This window comes from Elgaria multicarinata, chromosome 16 (assembly GCF_023053635.1).
Source record: "Elgaria multicarinata webbii isolate HBS135686 ecotype San Diego chromosome 16, rElgMul1.1.pri, whole genome shotgun sequence".
Classification (NCBI taxonomy): Eukaryota; Metazoa; Chordata; class Lepidosauria; order Squamata; family Anguidae; genus Elgaria; species Elgaria multicarinata.
This window is the reverse complement of record NC_086186.1, coordinates 20,541,708-20,564,817: the sequence shown is the minus strand read 5'-3', so window position 1 is coordinate 20,564,817 and position 23,110 is coordinate 20,541,708. Positions and strand designations below refer to the sequence as shown.

Below are 23,110 nucleotides of genomic sequence, written 5' to 3'. Positions count from 1 at the left end.
GATTCTTTCCCTCAATGCAATCCTATGGGCGAAAAGCCGAAAACGCAGTTTGAGCCGCGCGGTTGACCCGATTTTCAAAAAAATATAGCACGCGACACGGACAACGCAGAAAGTTGAGAGTGGTCTCAAAATGACCCCCATCCACGACTCTCTGTGCACAAGAATTTCCAGAACGATAGCTTCAAAAACAACGTAGTTATGCGCGATTATTTGCCGCAATGCAATCCTATGGCGAAATGTTTTCAAGATGGCGACCGGAGCGCTCCGCCTGAACTCGGAGCTCCGAAAAATGGTCGCTTCTCTTCGCCTTGCTTCTAGGGGGTCCGCGGTCCGCTCCTACTCCGCCTCTGGGTAAGGCGGAGCAGGCCAATCCGCTACTGCTTCTACGCTCCTAATCGGAGCGGAGCACATCCCTAATTTTCACTAAGATGTGCTTGCTGTGTGTACTTTCCTTCCATATGCATACTTACATACACATTTTTTTTAATTGGGGACCTCCATTGCAAAATTGAGGGAAGCTTGAACTTCCATGGAGAAGTTTATGTATTGGTTCATAAGTGCGAAATTAGGTAAGTTGGCATTGAAATGCAAACTAAATTTCTGTCTCTCCAATTCCTATGCTGGACTAAATGGGCTAATAGCTAGACAATAAAAGGCAGCTTCTTTTGTTCATAAACCGAGATGCAAAATGGAAGGAGTACAGTCCTTGTGCTAATGACTGTGCTGGGATCCACGTGGGAAAACCACGGTGGGGGAGAGAATTGACCTGTGACTTGCTCAAGCTGAATAGTCCTATCTTGATGTACTGAAGAAAAATATTCCACCAATACACCATATGTAAAATAGTTCTTGCTTCCAAGTGTGTCTGTGGGTGTGTGGGTGTGGGTGGGTTGTTAACACTGGGATCTCTGTGTTTAAGAATGTGTGTGATTTCAGTGATTCACCCAAAAGATAAAGTAGAATGGAGAATGCTCCCTCCCCCATAGAAGTTTCACTCCTTTAATTGCTATCATCCCAGTATGTTAACATTATTTAATTGCTATATTATTAAATAGTACAAGATGTACTAAGGGATTTTTTTTTTAAAAAAAAAAATCAGCATATTTTATAGACTGGGGAAAAATCAGGAAGAATGTTAACATCTAGAAAGCTTCCACTGGGTGAAATGAAACAACTGGAATGCTTATATAATGTAACAGGGGAGGGGTAAATCTGTTGTTGTTGTTGTTAAAGAACATTATCAGACATCTTTTCTACATGAGGCATTTAATGGGTGCTTATCATTCCTCACTCATACTTGTTTATAGATGTGGTTTTTTTAAAAAATGACATCATGATCCTTCTAGCTTTACTCTTGTTTTCAAAAAGCAGTTGCATGGGGTATTTTTTTTAAAGCAAGAGGCACACAGAGTAATATTTGTGAAACTGAAATGACACGTTTCCCCTTCTTTTTTGTGTGTAAACTGCTCAAAGAGCTTCAGCTATTGGGTGGTATAGAGATGTGATAAATAAATAAAACACAAGTTGTTCAATTGTGTTATTCCACTATAGCACAGCACCATCTGGAGGTTACGTAGTGGAAAAGCAGGAAAATAAATGCCCTTTGTAAGTTTGTATAATGCTCGGATCGCAATTCTGTGCAAAAACCGAAGGTAAGTACAGCAAATTTATGTAGAAAAGATCAAAGAAGGAGGCCAGCAAATGAAGAAGCAAATCAGGTAGGGCCAGGCTGGGCGAAGCCAGAAAGTTCAATTAATTAAATTGCAGGAAAAGCTAAAAAATCTGTATAGTCAGAAGGTGGAAGAGGGTAGATTTCGATCAAGTGGTAGATCTCTGGACCATTGGCTATAAATTGGCAAGTATTTCTGACTCCCGATTGTTTAATAAAAACAGCAAAAAATAAAATAAATGACTCCACCTTGCCTGAACTAAATTATGGTGCTGAAATGGAAACATTGGGCTGAGGGCAGTGGAGGCTGATTTTGGTGGAGCTGCGAATCCAATCTCTGTTTTAGTCAGAACCAGCCAGAAGTCTAAAGGAATTCTCCAGAGTGCTGGACCCTATCCCCAAAAAGGGGTCCAGCACTTTAGATAGCTCATTTAGAGTTCTAGCTGGCTCTGACTGACCCCAGAAGGGATTTAAACAAAACCAGGAGCAGATTTTTGTACAGAAGGGCAGGGCTATGAACTCTGTTCTGCTGCTCAAAACCAATTCCCTGGGCTCAGAATTCTTTAATTGTGACTGCATGGCTTTTGCATCGAGCTGCAGTTCATAGAATCATAGAATCATAGAATAGTAGAGTTGGAAGGGGCCTACAAGGCCATCGAGTCCAACCCCCTGCTCAATGCAGGAATCCACCCCAAAGCATCCCTGACAGATGCTTGTCCAGCTGCCTCTAGTGTGGGAGAGCCCACAACCTCACCAGGCAACTGATTCCATTGTTGTACTGCTCTAACAGTCAGGAAGTTTTTCCTGATGTCCATCCGGAATCTGGCTTCCTTTAACTTGAGCCCGTTATTCTGTGCCCTGCACTCTGGGAGGATCGAGAAGAGATCCTGGCCCTCCTCTGTGTGACAACCTTTTAAGTCTTTGAAGAGTGCTCTCATGTCTCCCCTCAATGTTCTCTTCTCCTGGCTAAACATGCCCAGTTCTTTCAGTCTCTCTTCATAGGGCTTTGTTTCCAGACCCCTGATCATCCTGGTGGACTTCTGGTTGCTAATAAAAATGACAACAAAGTACTCACTATAAAATTGAAGCCTGCCCTCCTCTCAAATAAAGAAGCAAAGGGTTGGGTTAGGGGAAAAGGAAGACAGTGTACACCATGTCAGACTGTTTGTTTGCCAAGGCCAGCACTTTCTAATCTGTTATGCAGTGGCTCGCCAGGACCTCAGGCAGAGGTCTGTAACATCTCCTGCTATGTCGTTCTCTTAATGGGAGATGCTAAGGACTGAACCTGGCACTTGCTGCATTCAAAGACGCATGTGCTCGACTTCCTGCAGCCATGTTGGCAATGCTTCTACTAGTGATTATAGCAGTCCAGCAAATGTCACAGGAAGGCAGGGTGTGCCGTACATTCTGTGCGTTGATTGGCTGAGCTGTTCTGATCCCAGAGGAAGGCAGAACAGGCAGATGTCCATAGTGAAAGATGCATGGTCCAGGAAAACAGGAGACAGTGTTTTGAGAAGGCAGCAGGCCAAGGCAAACAAGGAAGCATGGAAAAGGAAGATTGGAAATCTTAGGGATGTGTGATTCGGGGGGGGGAGGGGGATTCTCCAAAATTCTCCAAATTCTATCTTGAAGTTTGTTCCAACTCAAGTCTGTATCTGATTGTGAGCTTCCCCCCACCTTTTCACATGGAAATCCATGCATATTTGCATGCATATTTTCCCCCAAATGTACACCTCAATTGTGCACCTCTTTGAAACGTGTGCATTGCTCTCCCATTGATTAAAGCATACGTGTGCACATTTTTTCAAAACTGCTGATAACGTTGAACAATTTTGGGGGGGAGAGGGGATCCTCTAATGACACTGCAAGCTCAAAAGGTACAGACTTCAACTGCAGATTTTATCCAAGTCCTTGTTGAGTTTGGAAGGTGTGAACTGGGTAAATCCTGATCAAAATTAACTGAAAAAAATTTCCCTAGGGAAAAAAAGAAGTTGTTTAAAGGTACTGGGATGGGGGAAAGCAAAACAGAGATGGAGGAGTCCAAGAGGGGAAAATAAGCTTGGGTAGAGAGGAAAGCCACAGAGATACGGAGCTGCATATGAGTTTGAAGTATAATCCACCGTATCTCTGATTGCAACCTTCTTGTTTGGGAAAAAGACATAGGGGAAGACTGGGAGGAATGTGGGACAAATTAACCGATTGAAGCAGCACTTCTGTGTAGCTATGCCACAGCAGAAATTGCAGTCTGTCCAGAGACTACAGCATGCTTTGTAGGGGTGTCCAGAAATCCGAGGGTCTGACTGAACTTTCGCTGTGGTTAGGGGTCTTTTTTTGAACTGTCGGATACCCACGGTGTGGAGCCAAGTTTGTTCAGAGCTCTGAAGGTATCCGAAGATATCCACTTCATTGTAGTCTATGGCAATTAACAAAAATGCTGCCATCTCTGTCAGTTTTAAAGATAATTAGGTGAAACTTGGCACAATGATACTGCTGAAGGAGGGATATAGACAGGCAGATCCTTTCATCCCTTGATTTTTTAGGTTTAAAGTTTGACAGTAGTCAAAGTTTGACAATATTAGGCACTTCATTATAGCCTATGGGAATTAACAAAAATGCTTACATCTCCATCATTTTTAAAGATAAATAGATGAAATTTGGCAGCATGATAGGTCTTATCTAGGGCTTCAGGTATGCCAAGATTGAAGCAGATTTGTTCATCTCCTGATTTTTAGGATTTTTTTAAAAAAATATCCCCCTCAAACCACCCCCACCTCCACATACCCACATCCAAAACTGTGCAGGACCTTTTATCCTTTACTTTGCTGATGCACAGTTGTGCATCTTCAGTTTATAAAAATAGAGATCTGTGCGTTCCCTGACTGTTTGCTCTAATGGGGGTGAAATGGGACAGTGCTCTCCCTATGAGAGACGTTGCATGTCTATATTCCTCCTTAAGAGCTATCATGGTGCCAAGTTTCATCTCTTTATCTTTAAAAAATGATGGAGGCGTAAGCATTTTTGTTAATCCCCATAGGCTATAACAAAGTGGTTATCCAGAAATGGAACGGAGCTCTGTCGGATAATCCAACGAAGCGTAGCAAAGGAAGCTGCTCTGAAATCAGAGTGGAGAACATGGACAGCAGAGTTCCGCTCTGAATTTCGTAGTGCAGCAGAGCAGCTCTGCACACTCCTAATGCGTAGCATCATTGTTAACCTGGTCCCACCCGCAGTCACCATGTTCTCAGTCAAACAACTGGAGTCGAAATCCACTCACTGTTGAAGCGGCCATTGCTGCTAGTCTCTGCTGTTGCCACGTTGTGCTGAAATAGCCCTTCGGATGCGGCACTTCCTGACAGTGAATGGGTGAAGACAAGGGGAAAGATGGGGGGAAGGAAAACAAAGAGAAGGAAAGTGGGGAGGTGGGACGGGGGATATGTGAAGGAATGAATCAGGGGACAAGAAGGGAAAGGGTGTGTCTTTAACTGCATCAATTGTCTTTGCACTGGCTGCAACATTCCAAAAGATTAATGCACATTTGAGGCTTTGTAAAAAGGTAGTCACCTAGGGCATGTAACAGTTTTCTTCCAGGGCTGGGGAAAACCTTTGCAAATGACAGGAATTGGTTCATATGCAGGTTGGTGAACTAGTAAGCATCTTGTACAGATATTTGTAACACAGATACGATTAACACTCCGGATGGAATCTCACTGGGTTTCCTGTTGGCCCGGCCAATCCGTTGTTGTTTTTCTAACCTCCCAGTCAGATCAGGAAAAGGTATTTGGAAATAGTTCCGTTGTTTGCATATGAAACAGCTTTGGCTCAGACTCTCTTTCTGTATCTCCAAACCAAATAAAGATTAAGTGCGGGTAAATGAATTTGCTCATATATATGCCTCATTACTAGGGATGAGAAAATTTCCTCTGTCCCGTCTCTTTAGTGTTCCATGGATGTATTTGGCTGTGCATCCCAGTCCTCCCAAATTCTAGTTCAACAAGGAGATTTTCTTAAAATTAGTATTGGATCATATACAATTACGGATGTTGGGAGTAATCCATCTGGGGTGGGGTGGGACCAGCTTTACTCAGCTCACCCCCACCCCCAGGACTTCAGTTTGGATCTAGAGCAGCCAGTTCATAGGGTTGTTGTTGTTGTTGTTGTTGTTAAGAACATAAGACCTGCCATGCTGGATCAGATCAAGGGTCCATCTAGTCCAGCACTCTGTTCACAAAGTGACCAACAGCTATCATCCAGGTATCAACAAAGCAGAACACAGTGCAACAGCACCCTCCCACCCATTTCCCCAGCAAATGGTGCACACAGGCTTACTGCCTTGGACAGTGGAGATAACCCATAACCATCAAGGCTAGTAGCCATTGATAGCTTTCTCCTCCAGGAATTTATCTACCCCCCCTTTAAAGTCATCCAAACTGGTGGCCATCACCACATCTTGTGGTAGTGAACTCTATAGTTTAAGTATGCACTTGTGAAGAAGTCCTTCCTTTTATCTGTCCTGAATCTCCCACCAATCAGCTTCATGGGATGACCCCATTGGGTTCTAGCATTTTGAGAGAGGGAGAAAAATGCCTTCCTGTCCACATTCTCCATACCATGCATAATTTTGTAATTGTTGTAAAGCAGTTTGTGCAAATTTTGGCCATAATATGGCCACAATTTGTGCAAACTACACAATTTGTGCCCATAATTTGGGCAAATTCTGGTTGCAATTTGTATCATTCATGCACATTATGGGAAGAATGCACATAATTAGTACGAATTGTGGCTGCAATTCCCTCAGATTGCTTTTTATGCCCCCCCTCCCTCTCAAAGCCTGAAAATGTTCCTGGATTTCAGGAAGAACCCCCTGTCTGCATCATAAATGCAGGCTGAGATAGGGTTGCCACAGGAATCCATCAGGCCCCCAAAGGACTGGGTTTTCCAATGACAGACATCCCTATATACAGTTAGCAACACCTTTCATTGCCTTCTGTTCATCTGCATTTTTTCTTCTCCTCCTCTGTTACTATGTGCATGTGTGCATTGATAAAACACCAAAGAAAAGCCATCCATGAATGCATTAAGGTATTTTTTCCTCCAATGAGTTACTCATTCAAACACATTACTGTGTGTTTGTAAAAAGCACAGAGAGAGAGAGAGAGAGAAAGAGAGAGTGCTTGATGAAATAATGTATACAATCACATCAAAACTGAATTTTTTGAAGTGTTCCCTCCATGCACACATGCCCATTACTGAATAGGGAAAGACACAAAGAAACTGAAAATCAAGGCAAACAGGCCATGAAGACTAGCCTGACCAAAACTGTTAATAACAGTTTAACAACAAAACTGCCCAATACAGGCATTTCTATTCCTATTGTATTTGTATTTGTATTTCTATTCTGGAAATAATCCCAATAACTCAGAACACAAAAATCCAAGAAGAACTTCAACTGAAGAGAATCGATTAGATATCCTTAATTGTTATCCTTCCTGCCTGTCTTCTTCTTGTGCCGCCTCTCTCTATTGCTGAAAAGTAGCTTGTTTGCATGCCCCTTGGGGCAGGGACCTGTCTTGGTTCCTTATTTTGTAAACCCCTGTGTACAATATACTAGTTTGATGACGACCACAAAGAACAACAGTGAGAAGAACAACAATGGCGACCACAGAGACAACCACAGCGAACATACCAGGGGTGCTGCGATGATCATAATTAACAATGTTGAAAACTACTTTAGATGAGAAAAAGTAAGCACATACTGTCTATTTTCAAAAAAGAAAAGGAAAAAACCATAGCTGAAATAATCTTAACAAAGAAGAAGAATTAAGTACATAATCTAGCTAAGGCTAGGACAGTTTTAAGTTCCATTAATTTTGACAGGAGAGTTAAGTACAGGGTTAATTTTCTCACATGGGAATCCTTGGGATGGAAACATACCTGATTTTATCTAGCTGTTTCCCAAATTTGGTAGAGGGGAAAGGTTCCACCTATGAAAAAGGCCAGGTTTCACATCATGGCCATGGGTCCTACTTTAGAGAGGACTGCCCTCTGTTGGGAGCTCTGTATTTGAAGAGTTGCCCAGTTTAAGCCCAGTTTAAGGATAAAGAAACCATAAAAAGGGAGCGCAGAGGCCTCAAAAGCTAGCCATCAGCAGTCAGCACCTGGATAGTAGACCTGAGCAGAGCACCTAGTCACAGTTCCCCCACACCTCCGCTCCACATATAAATTAGCACATACACATTTTATGTAGCCCAGTCTCTTCTGTAGTCCTCTCCTTTGGTTATGCATGAATGGCCACACTGCATCTAGCATGAATGAGTTTGGTAACGGACACATTTCAAAGACAACCCTACACTATTCCGTTTAGAGCAGGGGTCCCCAACCATTTTTGGACCCATGGATCCATTTGGAGATTTGAGAAATGGCTGTGGACACCACCATCACACACTGGTTTCCACAGAGAACGTGGCTGGTCATAGGGGCATGGCTAGTCAAAAGTGAGCTAGAGAGGCGATATGCGGGGTGGTGTAGAGAACTAGTGAGGCCAGAGGCTGAGTGGACGGGGGTAGGGGAGAGAGAGCAAGGCAAGGGAGTACAGAGGAGATAAAGAGCAAGACTGGAGGCTAAGAGTGGGGAGAAATGGCCATGTGTAGAGGCTGGGAGAGAGGGGGAAACAGCAAGGGAAAGAAGTAAGGGGACAGAAAGAGCAAGGCTAATAACTAGGTAGTGGAGGAGGAGGAGGTCGTAGGGAGTGGAGAGCTTTGTGGGTGCTCTTGGAGGTCTACACGGGTACCATGGCACCTGCAGGTGTCATGTTGGGTCCCCCGGCTTTAAGGAAAGGGTTTAAGAACCCCAGAGACATCCTGCTGGATCACAGCAAAGGTTCAGCCACGGTGGCCAGCCAGATCCTTCTGGGAAGTTAAGTCCAGTTTCAGATTTATGGGTGCCCTGAATAAAATGCCCTCTGGTGAGTTTCATCCTCAGTTGATGGCCTTATCTGGCAGCAGCTGTCACCAATGGTCTAGCTCCTATTTAAACCCCCCACAATGCTTTGGTCCGATTCTACGTTGGAGGCATTATGGGGAATTGAAATGGTGGTTATGCCCAGCCACTTGGTGCTGGTTGGTGGGAATGCCAGACCAAAAATAAATGAAATAAAAATAAAAGAAAGGCCCAGACCCACGGCAAGAGTCAGCAGTGGGCACTGCCAAGAAACTGGGGGGCTGGTAGTTGCCCAAGAATGCTAGCCATTTGCTTATGCTGGGGCCTGTGAGAAGGTCCACGCCAGGCAACTGCCATCAGGCATTGGTTTAAGGAGGTCAGGGGCAGTTGGAGGCTGGAGCTTGGGTGGGTGGGTGGAGAGCTTTCTGCTGTTGCTTCAACATTTCCCCTACAATCAAAAGTTTCAGACCGTCTGACATGAGAATCACACAAGCAGTGATGGTGCATTATGCACAAATGAACCCCAAGCAAGAAAAGCAATCAAAAACTGGGATGGGGGATGCAAATATAATAAAGAATAATGCTAATCTCATCTAACATGCCAGGATGAAAGACTGAATTTCCCCCTCCCTGCCCGCAACACACGCGGACACACACAATGCCTGTCCCCATGCAAATGTCTTAGAGAGGGAACAATCCAATGCTGATTTACAGCCCACTTTGAGTAAATATGAAGACTTGGCCACAGCTTCTGACTATATAAAAGTCAATGTTCTCATATATTTTCTTTGCACAAGAAAAGGCAAGAAAAAGAGAAGAGGGGGAAGAAGTGTTGTTGTTTTTGCAGGCTGCTGAAGGATTTTCTTTTTCCTGTTCATTTATTTATGCACAGAATTTCGCCAGTCTCAATTGACTCAGAAATGAACATGGAGGAAAACGCCATCTGTACCTTTCCAAGCCTGTGATAGGATTCGTGGAGTAAAAGAAAAGTACCTTGAGATTGAAAAATGTGCACGTTTAGGGTGGGGTGGGGGAAGTCCATGAAAACATGTATACCTTTGAAAAAATGTGCACAAACTGTTGCTTGGAAGAAAATGTGAACATTTCAAAGATGTGCGCCATTGATGTGCACATTTGGGAACACGTGCATGAACATTTTCATCTGTAAAGGGGGGAGGGGAAGCAAAACTACAAGCTTGCAATCGGATATAGACGTAAGTTCGGAATGAGCTTCGACGTCGAATTGAGAGGATCTCAGCAAACTTGAGATTTGCTCCTTCGCACCTTCCTGGATTGGAGCAAAGCATCCCACACCTCATGGTATGTCACTGCTTAAGACATAATGCTATTTCTTTGTTTTTAATTTTTCAAGCCCACGGCCACCCAAGATCTTAAAAGCAGCCCCTTCTCTTTGCTGGGGTGTTGCATAGCCAAGCTGCCCCCCCCCCAAGCAAGAAAACCAGGGTACTTTATAGGTCCTCCATGAGAGGGAGTTTTTGACCCTCACACATTTATTTATTTATTTACAGTATTTATATATCACTCCACATCCCAAAGATTTCAGATACGATAAAAGAATAAAAACACCATATTAAAAATAACAAGAATAGTATTTTTAAAAGAGCAGAGCTCTGGAAAAAAACCTGAGTTCTGGTAAAACCACAGCCAGTCACTCGAGTTTTCTTGGGGGCAGCCCATCAGAGCAGCCTGTTAGCAACCCTCTCTTTAGTATTAGCTGGGCGTGTGTGTTTTGAAACATGGACAACGTCTCCAGCCTTGATTTTAATATGGCTTAGAGAAGATTGGGGAGATGCTAAGGCTGTGCTCCACTCTGTTTCGGATCCCCAAATCCGAAGTGGAGCTGGCTGATCCGGACCTCCGAAGCCCAGTTCCAGAGCAGATCGGGGGAGGTCCAGATCTGTTCGGAGTGGTTTGGAATGGTCCGAAGCGATTTGGACTGTTCCGAAGCTCAGGACCCAGGTAAGTGGGGGAGGGGGGCTTACCGGCCTCTACCACCACAGTCCATTCGGCGACGGTGGCGGAGCCAGGTAATGGGGGAGGGGGCTTACCTGGCTCTGTTGCAGTCCTGGTGGCAGCTTCAACTAAGGCCCAGGCCTCAGTTGAAGCTGCCACCCAGACTGCGATGGAGCCAGGTAAGTGGGGGGGAGGGGCTTACCTGGCACTGCTGTCCGCCACTGCTGCGGTCCGTGTGGTGGCGGACGGCAGAGCCAGGTAAGGGGGGAGGGGGGCTTATTTGGCTGCTATTTTGTCCCCCCTTCCCCACTTACCTGCCTCCGCCATCTGCCGCAGAGGCAAGTAAGTGGGGAAGGGGGCAAAATGGGGTCCGAATCTCGATCTGGACCTCTGGATCGGGATCCGAAGTGGTACAGGGTGGTGGTGAACAGACCTAATTCTAACTGCTCATGCCTGGGCCTGAATCTAGAAACCATGCTCCGGGTGACCATATTTTGGAAACCAAAAAGGAGGACAACATGGTCACCCCCAAGGGGGCATGTCCAGTACCAAGGGGGCGTGCCCACCCGAACATAGCCTTGGTCACACGTCTGATTTTACAGCACACATTTAAGACAAATCTGTTCTACATAACATCTTAATGTTAAAATCACTGAAATAAAGAACAAGTGAGAGATTCAATGTATCTGAAATTAACTTCACTCACTCCTACTTTTGTAGGTTTTGCTGTACTTTAAAGCTTTTATTATTATTATTATTATTATTTATTTATTTATATATCACCATCAGTGTACATGGTGCTGTACAGAGTAAAACAGTAAATAGCAATACCCTGCCACATAGGCTTACAATCCCCTTCCCTCAAATATCTTTTCATTGCAAGCTGCTGTTGTTGTTAACAGGGTTTACCACTGCCCCCAGATCTGTTTCAAATTTGGTACGGCTAAAGCTCTACCTGAAAGCTTTCATGGTGCCAACTTTCAGCTCTTTATCTTTAAAAATGACAGTTTAAAAAATAATAATTTTAAAACCTCATTTTTAAAAAAAATCCTAAAAAATCAATGGATGAACAGATCTGTTTCAAATTTGGTGTGGCTAAAGCTCTACATAAATCCTATCATGGTACAAAGTTTCATCTCTTTAACTTTAAAAATGACGATTTTAAAAATAGTAATTTTAAAACCTCAATTTTTAAAAAATTCCTAAAAAATCAATGGATGAACGGATCTGTTTCAAATTTGGTACAACTAAAGCCCTTCCTAAGTGCTACCATTGTGCCAAGTTTCATGTCTTTATCTTAAAAAATGACGGAGTTATAAGCATTTTTGCTAATTCCCATTAGAGCTGCTCTTTGGAAAAAAATACCCGGATTTTCCATCCCCCTCCCGGATTTGCCATCAAAAACCCGGACAAATCTGGGCACATCCGGTCATATGGTCACCATATATATATATATATATATATATATATATATATTCACACCACCCCTTCATTGTCTTTAACAACAACAACAAGAAGAACAGGCCCAAATGTTTTGACCTGCCTTCGCAGGGAAATTGTGACCCATGAGTATCCCCCCCCCATTCTATAATTGAAGAGCCACCATTCATTGCTAGGGGAGAAAAGCATGAGCTGCATTTACAGCCATTGCAGTAAGGTCAAAACCTCCTCCTTCTTGCCTTTGGGTTGTCCAGCTTCCATTGTCAGAACCCAAAAGCAGGCAAGCAATGACAGAAGAAAGGATGAAAGGGCATGTATTCGCCCCTCATGGCATTTTGCTCATTTGCTGCTCTCTCTCTCTCTCTCTCTCTCTCTCTCTCTCTCTCTCTCTCTCAAATACAGACCCAGAGAGTAAAAATTCTGACCACGTCCTCACCCAGAGGATTTAAAAAAGAAAAGAAAAGACAACTCCTTCCATGCAAATATCTTAATTACAGGAAGTTGGGAAGGACATTTGTATGTAAATTGGGGTTACTCTGTCTTCTGTATGCCTTTCTGAATGGCCCTTTGCACTAAGGGAAGCCTTCAGGTTTGTAACAATTAAAGAGTTTCTAACACACTCAACAAGTGATGATGTGTGCATGGTGGCATTGCGACGGGGGGGGGGGACCGGACACCCCACAATTACACACAGAGCCATCTGATCATCAAACACGCTGCCTGTTTCATATGCTTCTGGGCTAAACAAACTGGGTTTAACCTTAGGAGAGGCATTTTAATCTTTTGGGACCTTTTGGAAAACACCCAATGATCAGCGGTCAGAGGAAAGGTGCCCAGCCAGGAGACGGGGATGTGAACTTCTGGGGAACCCCGTTAGGGCCAGATTTGCCCCAGACCTATGGATCTGCACTCCTGCTTTGGGTCTAGAATCAATTAATTCCCATCCAACACCCCACCCCAGAGCCGGTGCCAGACTATATTGCGCCCTTGGCAGGCCCGTTCTGAAGCCGCCCCCTCCCCTCCCCGCTCACTCACTCACTCACTCACTCACCGCCCCCTCACTCACCTGCCCACTCCCTCCCACTCCCGGCTTTGAAGCCAGGACGCTGGGGTTGGGGGGCGGGGCAGAGGCTTTCAAGCGTCGCGCCTGGGCCGCAGAGCCGGAGCGCGTCGCGGGCGAGAGCCGGGCTGGGGCAAGGCGAGGCGGGGCGGGGCAGGATGGGAGGCGAGGTGCACCGCCGCCGCCGCGGGGTGAGGCTGCTGCCACCGCGGGCTGGCCCACCGACCCCCTCACAGCCGCCGCCACCGCCTCTGGGACGTGAGGAGCCGCCGCCGCTGCTGTTGAGGGGCCGCCGAGGCCGCCCCCCGCCCGGCTGCCCCTGCTGCTGCTGCTCCCCCCTGCGGGCCAGTCAGCTGGTTAAAAAAAGAAAAAAAATGAAGCGGCGTGCCTGGAAGTACGGAAGCCTCCGCCTCCAACCCCAGCATCCCGGCTACGAAGGAGCCAGGATACTGGGGTTGGGCGGAGGCTGAGGCGGCGGCTTTGGAACAGCACACCCAGAAACCGCTCTAGGAGAGCAGCTTCCGGGTACGCTGTTCAGCGCCCTCATTTGCTTGGCGCTCTAGGCGGCCGCCTGAGTTGCCTCTATGGCAGCACCAGGCCTGCCCACCCCCCCGGCCCGTTTGAATCCTTTGTCACTGTACCATACAGAATAGTTGGCCATCCATCAACAGGCGGGGCCTTTTCTTGGCATGGTGATGCAGTGATAGGGAAAAGCTATATCTGTTGAATGTCTGCCTGTAAAGTTCATAAAAACACTTGTTTGGATTGCGTAAGACCAAGGTTCATCTCATCCAGCCCAGTGACATCAACTTGAACCTCCTTGCCCCTTCTCCTTCTCAGAGCAATATTAGGGCTGGAGAAGACACACCACAACATCCCCAAACACTCTCGTCTTTCCAAAAGGACTCTAACTTCTAAGGGACACTGCTCTGGAATTCCAGATGCACTGTGGAGCATATCAGGGCTGTAAAGAAGGAGTGGGTTGGAGAGAGAGAAAGCCTCTTTCTCCATTCCTCTCTTCTTGCTGCCACTGCCAGCAAAAGTGGGAGAGGTACTCTCCCACGCCTTCTGGATTGGCTCAAAAATGAACTGGATTCTACACCAACCCATAGTTATTGCTCGGCAGGCAAGTACATCATGCTTCCGTCCACGCTTGGAATAGCTGTACCTGTTGAGATTGTCTGGTGTAGAGGGATGAACATTTCAGTTCAGTTCCTTTTTTTCTAAGAATTTACCAGCGTTGGAGAAGTCCTTCATATTGCGGAGATCGTGAGATTTAAAAAGAAAATCAAATGCTGGAGAACCTGAAATTGATGGATTCACCCTTCCTTACGTAATCTCTTTTTGCTAAATTAAAAACGAAACAAACGCTGTAGTTCTCCAATAGAGAGAAGATGTTCCAAGATGATATTTCGATCATTTCTCTTGTCCCTTGCTATAACTCTTCTTGCTCTACGATATCCTTTCTGACTTGGCCAGAACATAAGACAGTGTGTTACAAATGTGGCTACACTGTACATTTATATAAGCCAGATTCCCCTGACCTGGTGCCCTCTACATTCTTTTGACATCAACTCCCACCAGCCTCAGCCAGCGTGGCCAATGGTCAGGAATGCTGGGAGTTGTATTCCAAAACATCTGAAGGACACCTGGCTTGGGAAGGCTAATCTAAAGTGTTATTACAGAACTCCTATTCATAAATTGTAGGAACATATTGCTCAGCCTTGGGGTCTATGAAAAGGTCAGAGGAAATGGATCCTATAAGCTATCATGGTGGTGAAAAGCTCATATTCCAATACTGGGAATACAATCCCCCCCCCCCCAATGCATCAATGACTGGAAGATGTCACTGCCCTCTCTGGATTTCAATGGGGGATGTCTATCATGTGCAAATCCAGCCCTTTGGGGGTCCGACAGATTCTTGCTGCCTGCCCGGTCAGCTTGCATTTGCCATCCAAGCTGTGGGCTTCCCCCAAAATCTGGAATCTTTTATCTCCCACACACCCACAGCATAAATAGAAAGTTGCACAAATGTCTATTTCGGCCACAATCGGCACAGCTTTTATTTACGAAAAATCAGAATAGTCACGAGCTTGCCCGACTTGGTGCAGATCGAGTCAGGCCACCTTATGGGGAAGTGAGCCAAAGTCCAGGGGGTGAGTTTATGAAAGGTTGGCGAGCTTCGCAACCCCACCCCCTCGGCAAGATGGATCTCTCCAACGCCCCTCATTTCAACACACAGCTCAACACCAGCAGCAGTTCACTGTCACTTACTCAGCCATTTGGACTGAGTCCAGCAAGGGTGAGCAAGGTGAGTAATTCCTGGGGGTGGGAGGGCACACCCCTAGCCCTTGCTTCCACCACACTGTCAAATGTGGTGTCGAAATGTGGTAGCCTGACAAACGGTGACAGTCCGCACTTCCCCCACCCCAATTTTGCTTTAAAACAAGGCATGCCTTGTTTAATGCAGAATCACCACTCCTTCCTTCCTTCCTTTTTAGTTTTTGCTGCTGCCATGCTGCTGAATTTCAGCAGAACATCTGGCTGTGCATCAGCAGGGGTGAATGGGGACCACACAAAAGGCCAGGTGTGTGTGTGTGTGCATGTGTGTGTGTGGTCTACGTGGACACATATGCTGAAGGCTTGTGTTGGACAATAGTCAACCCAATGGTAACTGCTTTCCATTTTCCTCCTTACCATGCAACGTCTATTTCCCCAGCTCCCCTTCTTTCCCAGTCCAGCCTGTTGCAAGACATTTGAACTCACCGGCATATAGTCTCTTTGATTTACAGTTGCTTCTAATAGAACAAACAAAAGACACTGACATGCTTGACAAAAGAGGAAACGTCTGGACCGACAGACTCTTAGTCCAATTGCCCTTAATCGGGAGGGCTATTCAGAAGCATTGTAACAGCCACACCTCTGTAACACCTACCTACCCACCCACCCAGAGAGAGAGGGAGAGAGAGAGAGAGAGAGAGAATACAAGACCCAAGGAAGGACACCCTTAACGCAAGTGACTCTTCAGACTCTCAGTCCAAATGGCTTTAATCTGGAGGAGAATCCATGTACATTGTCCTGTAACACAGAGACCATATAAGACCCAAGGAAGACCATCCTTAGGCCGTAGCTAGACCTAAGGTTTATCCCAGGATCATCCCGGGTTCGTCCCTGCCTGAGCACTGGATGCCCTGTGTGGCACTTAGTTGAACAGGTTTGATCCCAGGACAATCCTGGGATAAACCTTAGGTCTAGCTATGGCCTTAGCCTAAGAAACTGTTTAGATCACAGGTGTTGATTCTATCAACACCACCGCCCCTTTCACTAGCCTCCACTCGAGAGGCTCCCACCAGCCTGACAAGAGCTCTTCTCTTTCTCTCTGTCAACATCACTCTCATTACCAATAATAAAAGGAACAGCAGGCACATCCCAAAACATCATCCAGGCAGGTGGAGGGCTGTTGGGGTGGGGGGAGGAGAGTGAAGTGGCACAGGGTGGAGGGGTGGGGAAAGGGAGCCTGAGGATCAGGTGTTGTGGGGTGGTGAAAACAGAGAAATTAGAATAATTACCATTCCTGCGATGGTGCCGTGCAATGTAACACAGCCTAATTGCCCCGGTTAATTCCTGTGCGCTCACCATGCTTTGCCGAGAAGGGCTCTTCACATTTTGAAAAAGGGGTGTGTGTGTCTCTGTGTGTGTCATTATCAGTTGGTTTTTCCTGCTTGGTGTGAACAAAGGGGAGGGGAGGAAGCCAGGAAGGAGAATGCTCCCTTAAAACTCCCAAATTCTACTGTAATAGCTTCTGTTAAAGAGATCAGCATTGGCATTTCCAGAGCTGCATTCTTGCTCCTCAAGATATGTGAAATGCCCTGGGGCATCATCCTACTATTATTTGGGGGATCCTCTCCCCGGTACCCCACCACAACAGGCCAGAACGGCAAAAAAAAAAAAAAAAAATTCACCCTGCAGTGTTGCCTTAAATATAGTGATGGCCCAAACCATCAACTTCTCTTTTTCTCATTTTTTGTGTCCCCTCCCCCATCTTTAGTTAGGTTTGTCTCCAATTTGAGAATGTTTCCAGTCTTAACTTCAGTTCATCCAAAACACTGATTATTTTTTAAAAAAAGTTAGCATGAATATTCATCAGTATTTTTATTCCCATTTCCTCTAATACGTGCACTTTTGCCTGCATTTTGGTGTAACGTATACATATTTTTGCAAGCCATTTTCCAAATATAATGCACTTCTGAATAATTTCCCCCATATACGCATTTTTGTGTGCCATTTTTGTCTCAAAATAAAATAAAATAACTGAAGCTTCGATTCTCATAGTGGTTCAGAAGGATGAAATGGGGAAAGTTCGCATCAAAATGTGAATGAATTTCTCCCCCATCCCTCCTTAAATATCACGTCATTTGGAAAGCTAGAGGAAAATGCTACCGCAGAGAGGCAGAAAACACGTGGTGTGCCAGACACTAAGGCATTTGATGCATGCCCTGGGCTTCTGCTAGGTGTCATAATGATGGTATCAGCGGGATCACAGGCAACTCTTTGACTGACTCTATTTAGCTGGAAATGGCCAGCATTTCACAGGCCATTATTTCTTCAGTTTTAATCAAGGGGAAAAGGCCTAGAAGCTCATTTAATTAGCATCAATCAAATAGGGAGGGATGATAGAACTCCTGAAAGGCAGGTGAAGAATCGATTTCGCCAGTACACTGCAACTAGGTTTCCAGGATGAGTCGCCAAACACTAAATACCCCATGAAATATAGTATCGACTTTTGACGTACCAAAGAAAGAGGTCTGTGCAGTCACGGACCAAGCTGCAGTCCCAAAAATATGGGTCAGGGCATCTTAGTAATGATGTGTGTCTGCTTGACCTCTTGGGACATTTAGATGTGGCATGCTGTTGGATCCACTGCCTACCACATTACTCTGGAGGCCTCTTGGGTGGTAAATGTTCTTGGAGAATATCATTTCTGCAGGGCAAATAGCATGCAATACCCACCCCACATCACAGCAACATGAGACATACTGTTACTACCCCCATTGCAGGAGGAAACACATATAATTTCACTGAAGGGAGCAAATTTACAACAGGGAAAAGCAAATTTTAAACAGGGAAAACCAATGCACCTACAGACATCATTCTTGGCACCTATCAAGGCACCCTATCATTTCCAAGTGACAAAAGAAATGCAGAAAAGGACACATTTTCTCACCAGGATCACTTCTCTCTTGAAAACTGTGGGTTCAAGGGAGTTGTTTAGTGAAGTGCATCACAACCCCCACCTTTGCCTTGTACTCGGTCTTTTTCGCAGGTCACTGATTATTTGCTGTATCTTCCATGGCAGCCATTTTGTGGTGGTGCCCAGGTCAGTTTCTCAATGTAGGCTAACTGTGTCCTCAGGCCCAGAAAGGTTGCCTGCCCCTGATTAGCACACACCTTCTGCTGGGTCTGCTTCAGCCACCCAGATGAATGGGACAGCTCTTACTGTGAAGAGAATACCATCTGAGAACTGGATTTCCTCACACCTAGAAGAAATCATGAGATAGGGGCAGATGCTTCCTTTCCCCCCATATTTAGACGGAATCTTGTAGTTTTGGAATAGGAAACACAACATTCACACTTTAAGGGATGTCATGAACATTCTTTTATTGCTTTGGTTTCTGATGCTAAAATGTCAGATTCTCTATTGCAGATACATGTCCTGAAAAGTCAGGTGGTTTTAAGGGTGTCATCAAAGAAAGAAAACGTGCAAGCTGAACATGTAAGATGATACACAAATAAGTCCATTAGGAGCAGTAATACACCTTGTGGCAATACACAACCAAGTTTCTGGAGTGCATTGCAAAACTGGATAGTGTGGTGTAGTGGCTAGAGTGTTGTTCTGGGATTCGGGAGATCCAGGTTCTAGTCCCCACTCAGCCATGGAAGCTCACTGGGTGACTTTGGGCCAGTCACAGCCTCTCAGCCCAACCTACCTCACAGGGTTGTTGCTGTGAAGATAAAATGGAGCGGAGGAGGGGGATTATGTACACCGCCTTGGGGTCCTTGGAGGAATAAAGGTGGGATATAATGGAAATAAATAATAATAATAAATATGTCTTGAACATGTGATGCTGGAACATGAGAAGGTGAAATTGTGTGCAGAAATAGAAGTTGCCCACACTTCTGCCCCTCAGGAAGGCAGACCAGAGGTGAACCCACGGTGATGTAGGGATTTAAGAATTCTTTGAAGTGATGTAAGAATTCTTCCTTGAAGCTTGTTTTACATAATTTGCATTCCTGAATGCAAACATTTCTTTCTTTCTTTCTTTCTTTCTTTCTTTTTTTAAAGCAAGGGTGTGTGTGTGCATTTTTTGATTGGGAATCATGTGCATTATTTACCAATTGAAATACAACAGCAACAATATTGCTATTTTCAGTGTGTTTTCCCCCCACTGAAAATGCCCATTTTCCTGCATAGGCTAAAGCGTGAAAATGCAGAGTAGGGATTTGCACCTTTGCACAAGTGTGCCTTTTCAAATGTGAAATGCAAGTTTGGGGTGGGTGGGTGGTGGAAATCCCCAAGATCTCTGTCCCTACTTGCAGTCAAGGTTGTGTACAGGACATGTTCACATGATTTGTGAACAGGAACAAAATCCTCCTACATCCCTGGGGTAACGTTTGTAACTCCAAAATTTAAAGATAGCAAATAAGATAGCTTCCTTTGGACTTCGCCCCCTTCTTGAAAACCTATCTCCAAACACTTTTTATTTATTTATTTATATTTAAAAATATAATCTTCCAAAAGCCTAAAACAAAACCCTCCTGTCTTGTCAAAAGCAAGATAAACAACTGAACACATTCCTAAGCGATCCACATTGGAAAGGACGCATCTGTCTTCAGGCAGAACTTGGAGAGACTTATGGGAAGGAGAAGGCCAGCGAGGCGGCTGTTTTTGTTACATAAATGTCTGTTTGTTGTATGCAGACGTGTAGCAGGAAATTAAGCAGTTCACCTTTGCAAACTGCTTTGCATCCCACTTTCGCTGCAGCCAGATGGTGCTTTCCTGCCTTTGTTTTAGAAGATTATAAAAACAAAAAAATCAAAAAATCAAAACAGAAATGAAAGCAAAGAGACAGGAGTTAATCCTGAGCCCAGAATGTATTTATGCATCCCATCGTGTGTTCAGGGAAAATGCAAAATGTGAGCACCTACCCACATGCACGCACAGAGAGCGAGAAAGAGTCACACAGCAACCTAAAGCCTACAGAGAGTTTGAGACCTGCCATGTCAATGTCATCCTTCAGATGGAATCCTCCACCTCCTCCCCACCCCCAGAAAATGATAAATTGCTGCATACGCCATGGGAAACTCAGCACAGACACTTACAATGACATTTCACTGAAATCACCTGAAACTCACGTTTGCTTAGTGTTCTTCTGCTGGGAACTAGAAATCTGAATCAATTACAAGAAGGTGTTCTGCTTGTATGCTGGGCAACGTTTCAATAACTCACTGAAGGGTTCATTGACTAAGGCCAGGGTGGCATCAATTAAGCCTGGGTGGGCAATTTGTGGCCTTCCAGATGTCTTCTGGATTGTTCCTGTGGATGGCTGGGGAGGCCAACTTATGAGGAATCCTCCAGCCTCCACAGCCTCCTTCCATCCCACTCCCCGATGTCTCAGACAGATGGGTATAAACGCCCATCTAGCTGAAATTCAGAGCAGGAATCTGCATCAGATGTCCATAAGCCTCCAAGGTTGGAGGCTCACCGTCATCCCCATAGGACTGCACCCTAAATTACTCTATGCGGGTTTTAGGTATGATGGGTAAACATCCCTCTGTTTTCTTCAAAAACAACCAGGTATTTCTTTAAAAAATCAGAAAAATCAGATTAGACACATAAAATGAGCAAAAATACAAAATGCTCCCACAGCCAATAGGATCATGGTTCCCGGTTTTCCTTTTGCCTGCAATGGCTGTTCTCTGTTCATGAAGAACAGATTGTGTGACTTGTGATTCATGACCAGAATTTTCATTTTTTGCACATCACTCGTATACATTTAAAGAGATTTGGGGGAGGCCGGTCAAAATTGCAGGCTGTGGTTGTCAAATAACATATTTGCCACCAATGATCCTCCTCCGTCCTTGATCTTGAGCCATGCGAACTTATCTGCTATCCTTCTGAACCTTCCCAACGATGGCGCCCAACCATCTACCTCAAACAAATTATTCCCTTGTCTAAATTGCGTCTGGGCTGGATGGAGAGTACCGAGGTCGGGCCTAAATTGCCTATTATTTCCTCTCCCATATTTTATGCACAGTTATCAGTCACTCTTCCAGTCGCCTTTTCCATAAGCTCCGCGTATTAAGTTTCCTTAATCTCCCTCTGCAGGTCACGGCCTCCAATCCTTTAATCATCTTTGTTGCCCTCCATTGGATTCTCTTTAATTTATCAATGCCTTTTCTTTAATGAAAGACACAGAGAAAAGAAAGAAAAAGGAATGTACAGCTTGTACCACAGTGATGCCTGTTTCTGGAGGTGGGGGCAAGAAAAGGAAGAGGTAGGAATGTCAAATGCACGTGTCAGGATGAAGAAAGGACAGGTGCGTGACTGGAGTGAAATGTGGTGTTGGAAATGCGTATGAAATAATTAGAGAAAGAGAAAATAATTGCATGGTGTTTTTTTTTCTAGGGAAGGAGGGCTGATTCCAGCATTCATTCATTCTCTCTCTCTCTCTCTCTCTCTCTCTCTCTCTCTCTCTCTCTCTCTCTTTCAACAAGGGGTGCCTTCTGGAGTCAATTATATGTCTTCACGTGCATTCAAAAGCGTCTCTTGAATGGGAAATACAGGTCAGCTCCTCACTAGACCTGTGAATTGTAACTGCCTAGAAAAGGGTCTGCAGTTCACAGGTGTCTCAATGAGCTAATCATGGGCGTAATTCATCCAGTGTATACAAACTTAGAACGTACATTGATGGAAACCTGAACTTGAAGAGCAACCATAAGGATGAGGACATCTAGAGAAGGAAAATTCTTGTGCCCACAAATACTACTGATGTTGTGTTAGAGGTCACTTACGCTAACACTACGTAATTTAAATTAGCTGTAGTGTCAAATAGGAGACAGCCCGTAATGTCTTCCTGTGGGCTTTAGCTGAAGTGTAGGAAATCAGCGAACTTGCAGACTGCCTGAGAAATGATTATACATTGAAAAATCACACACACACACACACACTTTGGCTACAGCAGAAGTAAGCACACACAAAAAGAAAACCCAAACTCTTTATTCTCCTTTGAACACTTGCTTTCAAAAGAATAAAATCATAGAAACATAGAATAGTAGAGTTGGAAGGGGCCTATAAGGCCATCAAGTCCAACCCCCTGCTCAATGCAGGGATTCAACTTAAAGCATCCCTGACAGATGGCTGCCCAGCTGCCTCTCGAAGGCCTCTAGGGTGGGAGAGCCCACAACCCCCCTGGTAACTGGTTCCATTGCTGTATTGCTCTAACAGTCAAGAAGTATTTCCTGATGTCCAGCCGGAATCTAACTTCCTGTAATAATATTCTGTGTCCTGCACTCTGGGATGATCTAGAAGATCCTGGCCTGCTTCTGTGTGACAAACTATCAAGTCCTTGAAGACTGCTATCATGTCTCCCCCCAGTCTTGACTTCTCAAGGCTAAACATATCCATTTCTATTTGTCTCTCCTCCTGGGAAGAGGGGTGGGGGAAGTAGAATGCATTTTCAGCACAGCACTCATTTACATACACAAAGCAGAATTGAGTGGTAATAATTGGCTGGGACTGTACCACTTCAAACAGCAGATTAGAGTTTGTATGTTTTAAAGCCGAGCCAAAATGACTGAATCTTTGAACTTCTGGCCTGGAATAATGATGCCAGAAATTGGTGTGTGTGTGTGTGTGTGTGTGTGTGTGTGTGTGTGTGTGTGTGTGTGTGTGTGATTTCAGCAAGGGGAGGGAAATTCCAGAAATATTCAGCAGGGCTTAACAAGTGGCATTTAGCAACAGTGCAGCACAA

At 44.9% G+C, this 23,110-nt stretch overlaps 1 protein-coding gene across 1 annotated transcript in view; it reads right to left on the bottom strand.

Annotated features, from left to right (window-relative positions):
• Nucleotides 1-23,110, bottom strand: part of NTRK3 (neurotrophic receptor tyrosine kinase 3) — a 464,240-nt gene that overhangs the window by 39,097 nt on the left and 402,033 nt on the right. Inside the window, exon 16 of the mRNA XM_063142789.1 lies at nucleotides 4,944-5,018. Within this exon, the coding sequence (XP_062998859.1) occupies nucleotides 4,944-5,018 (75 nt within the window). The remainder of the gene's footprint in view (nucleotides 1-4,943; nucleotides 5,019-23,110) is intronic.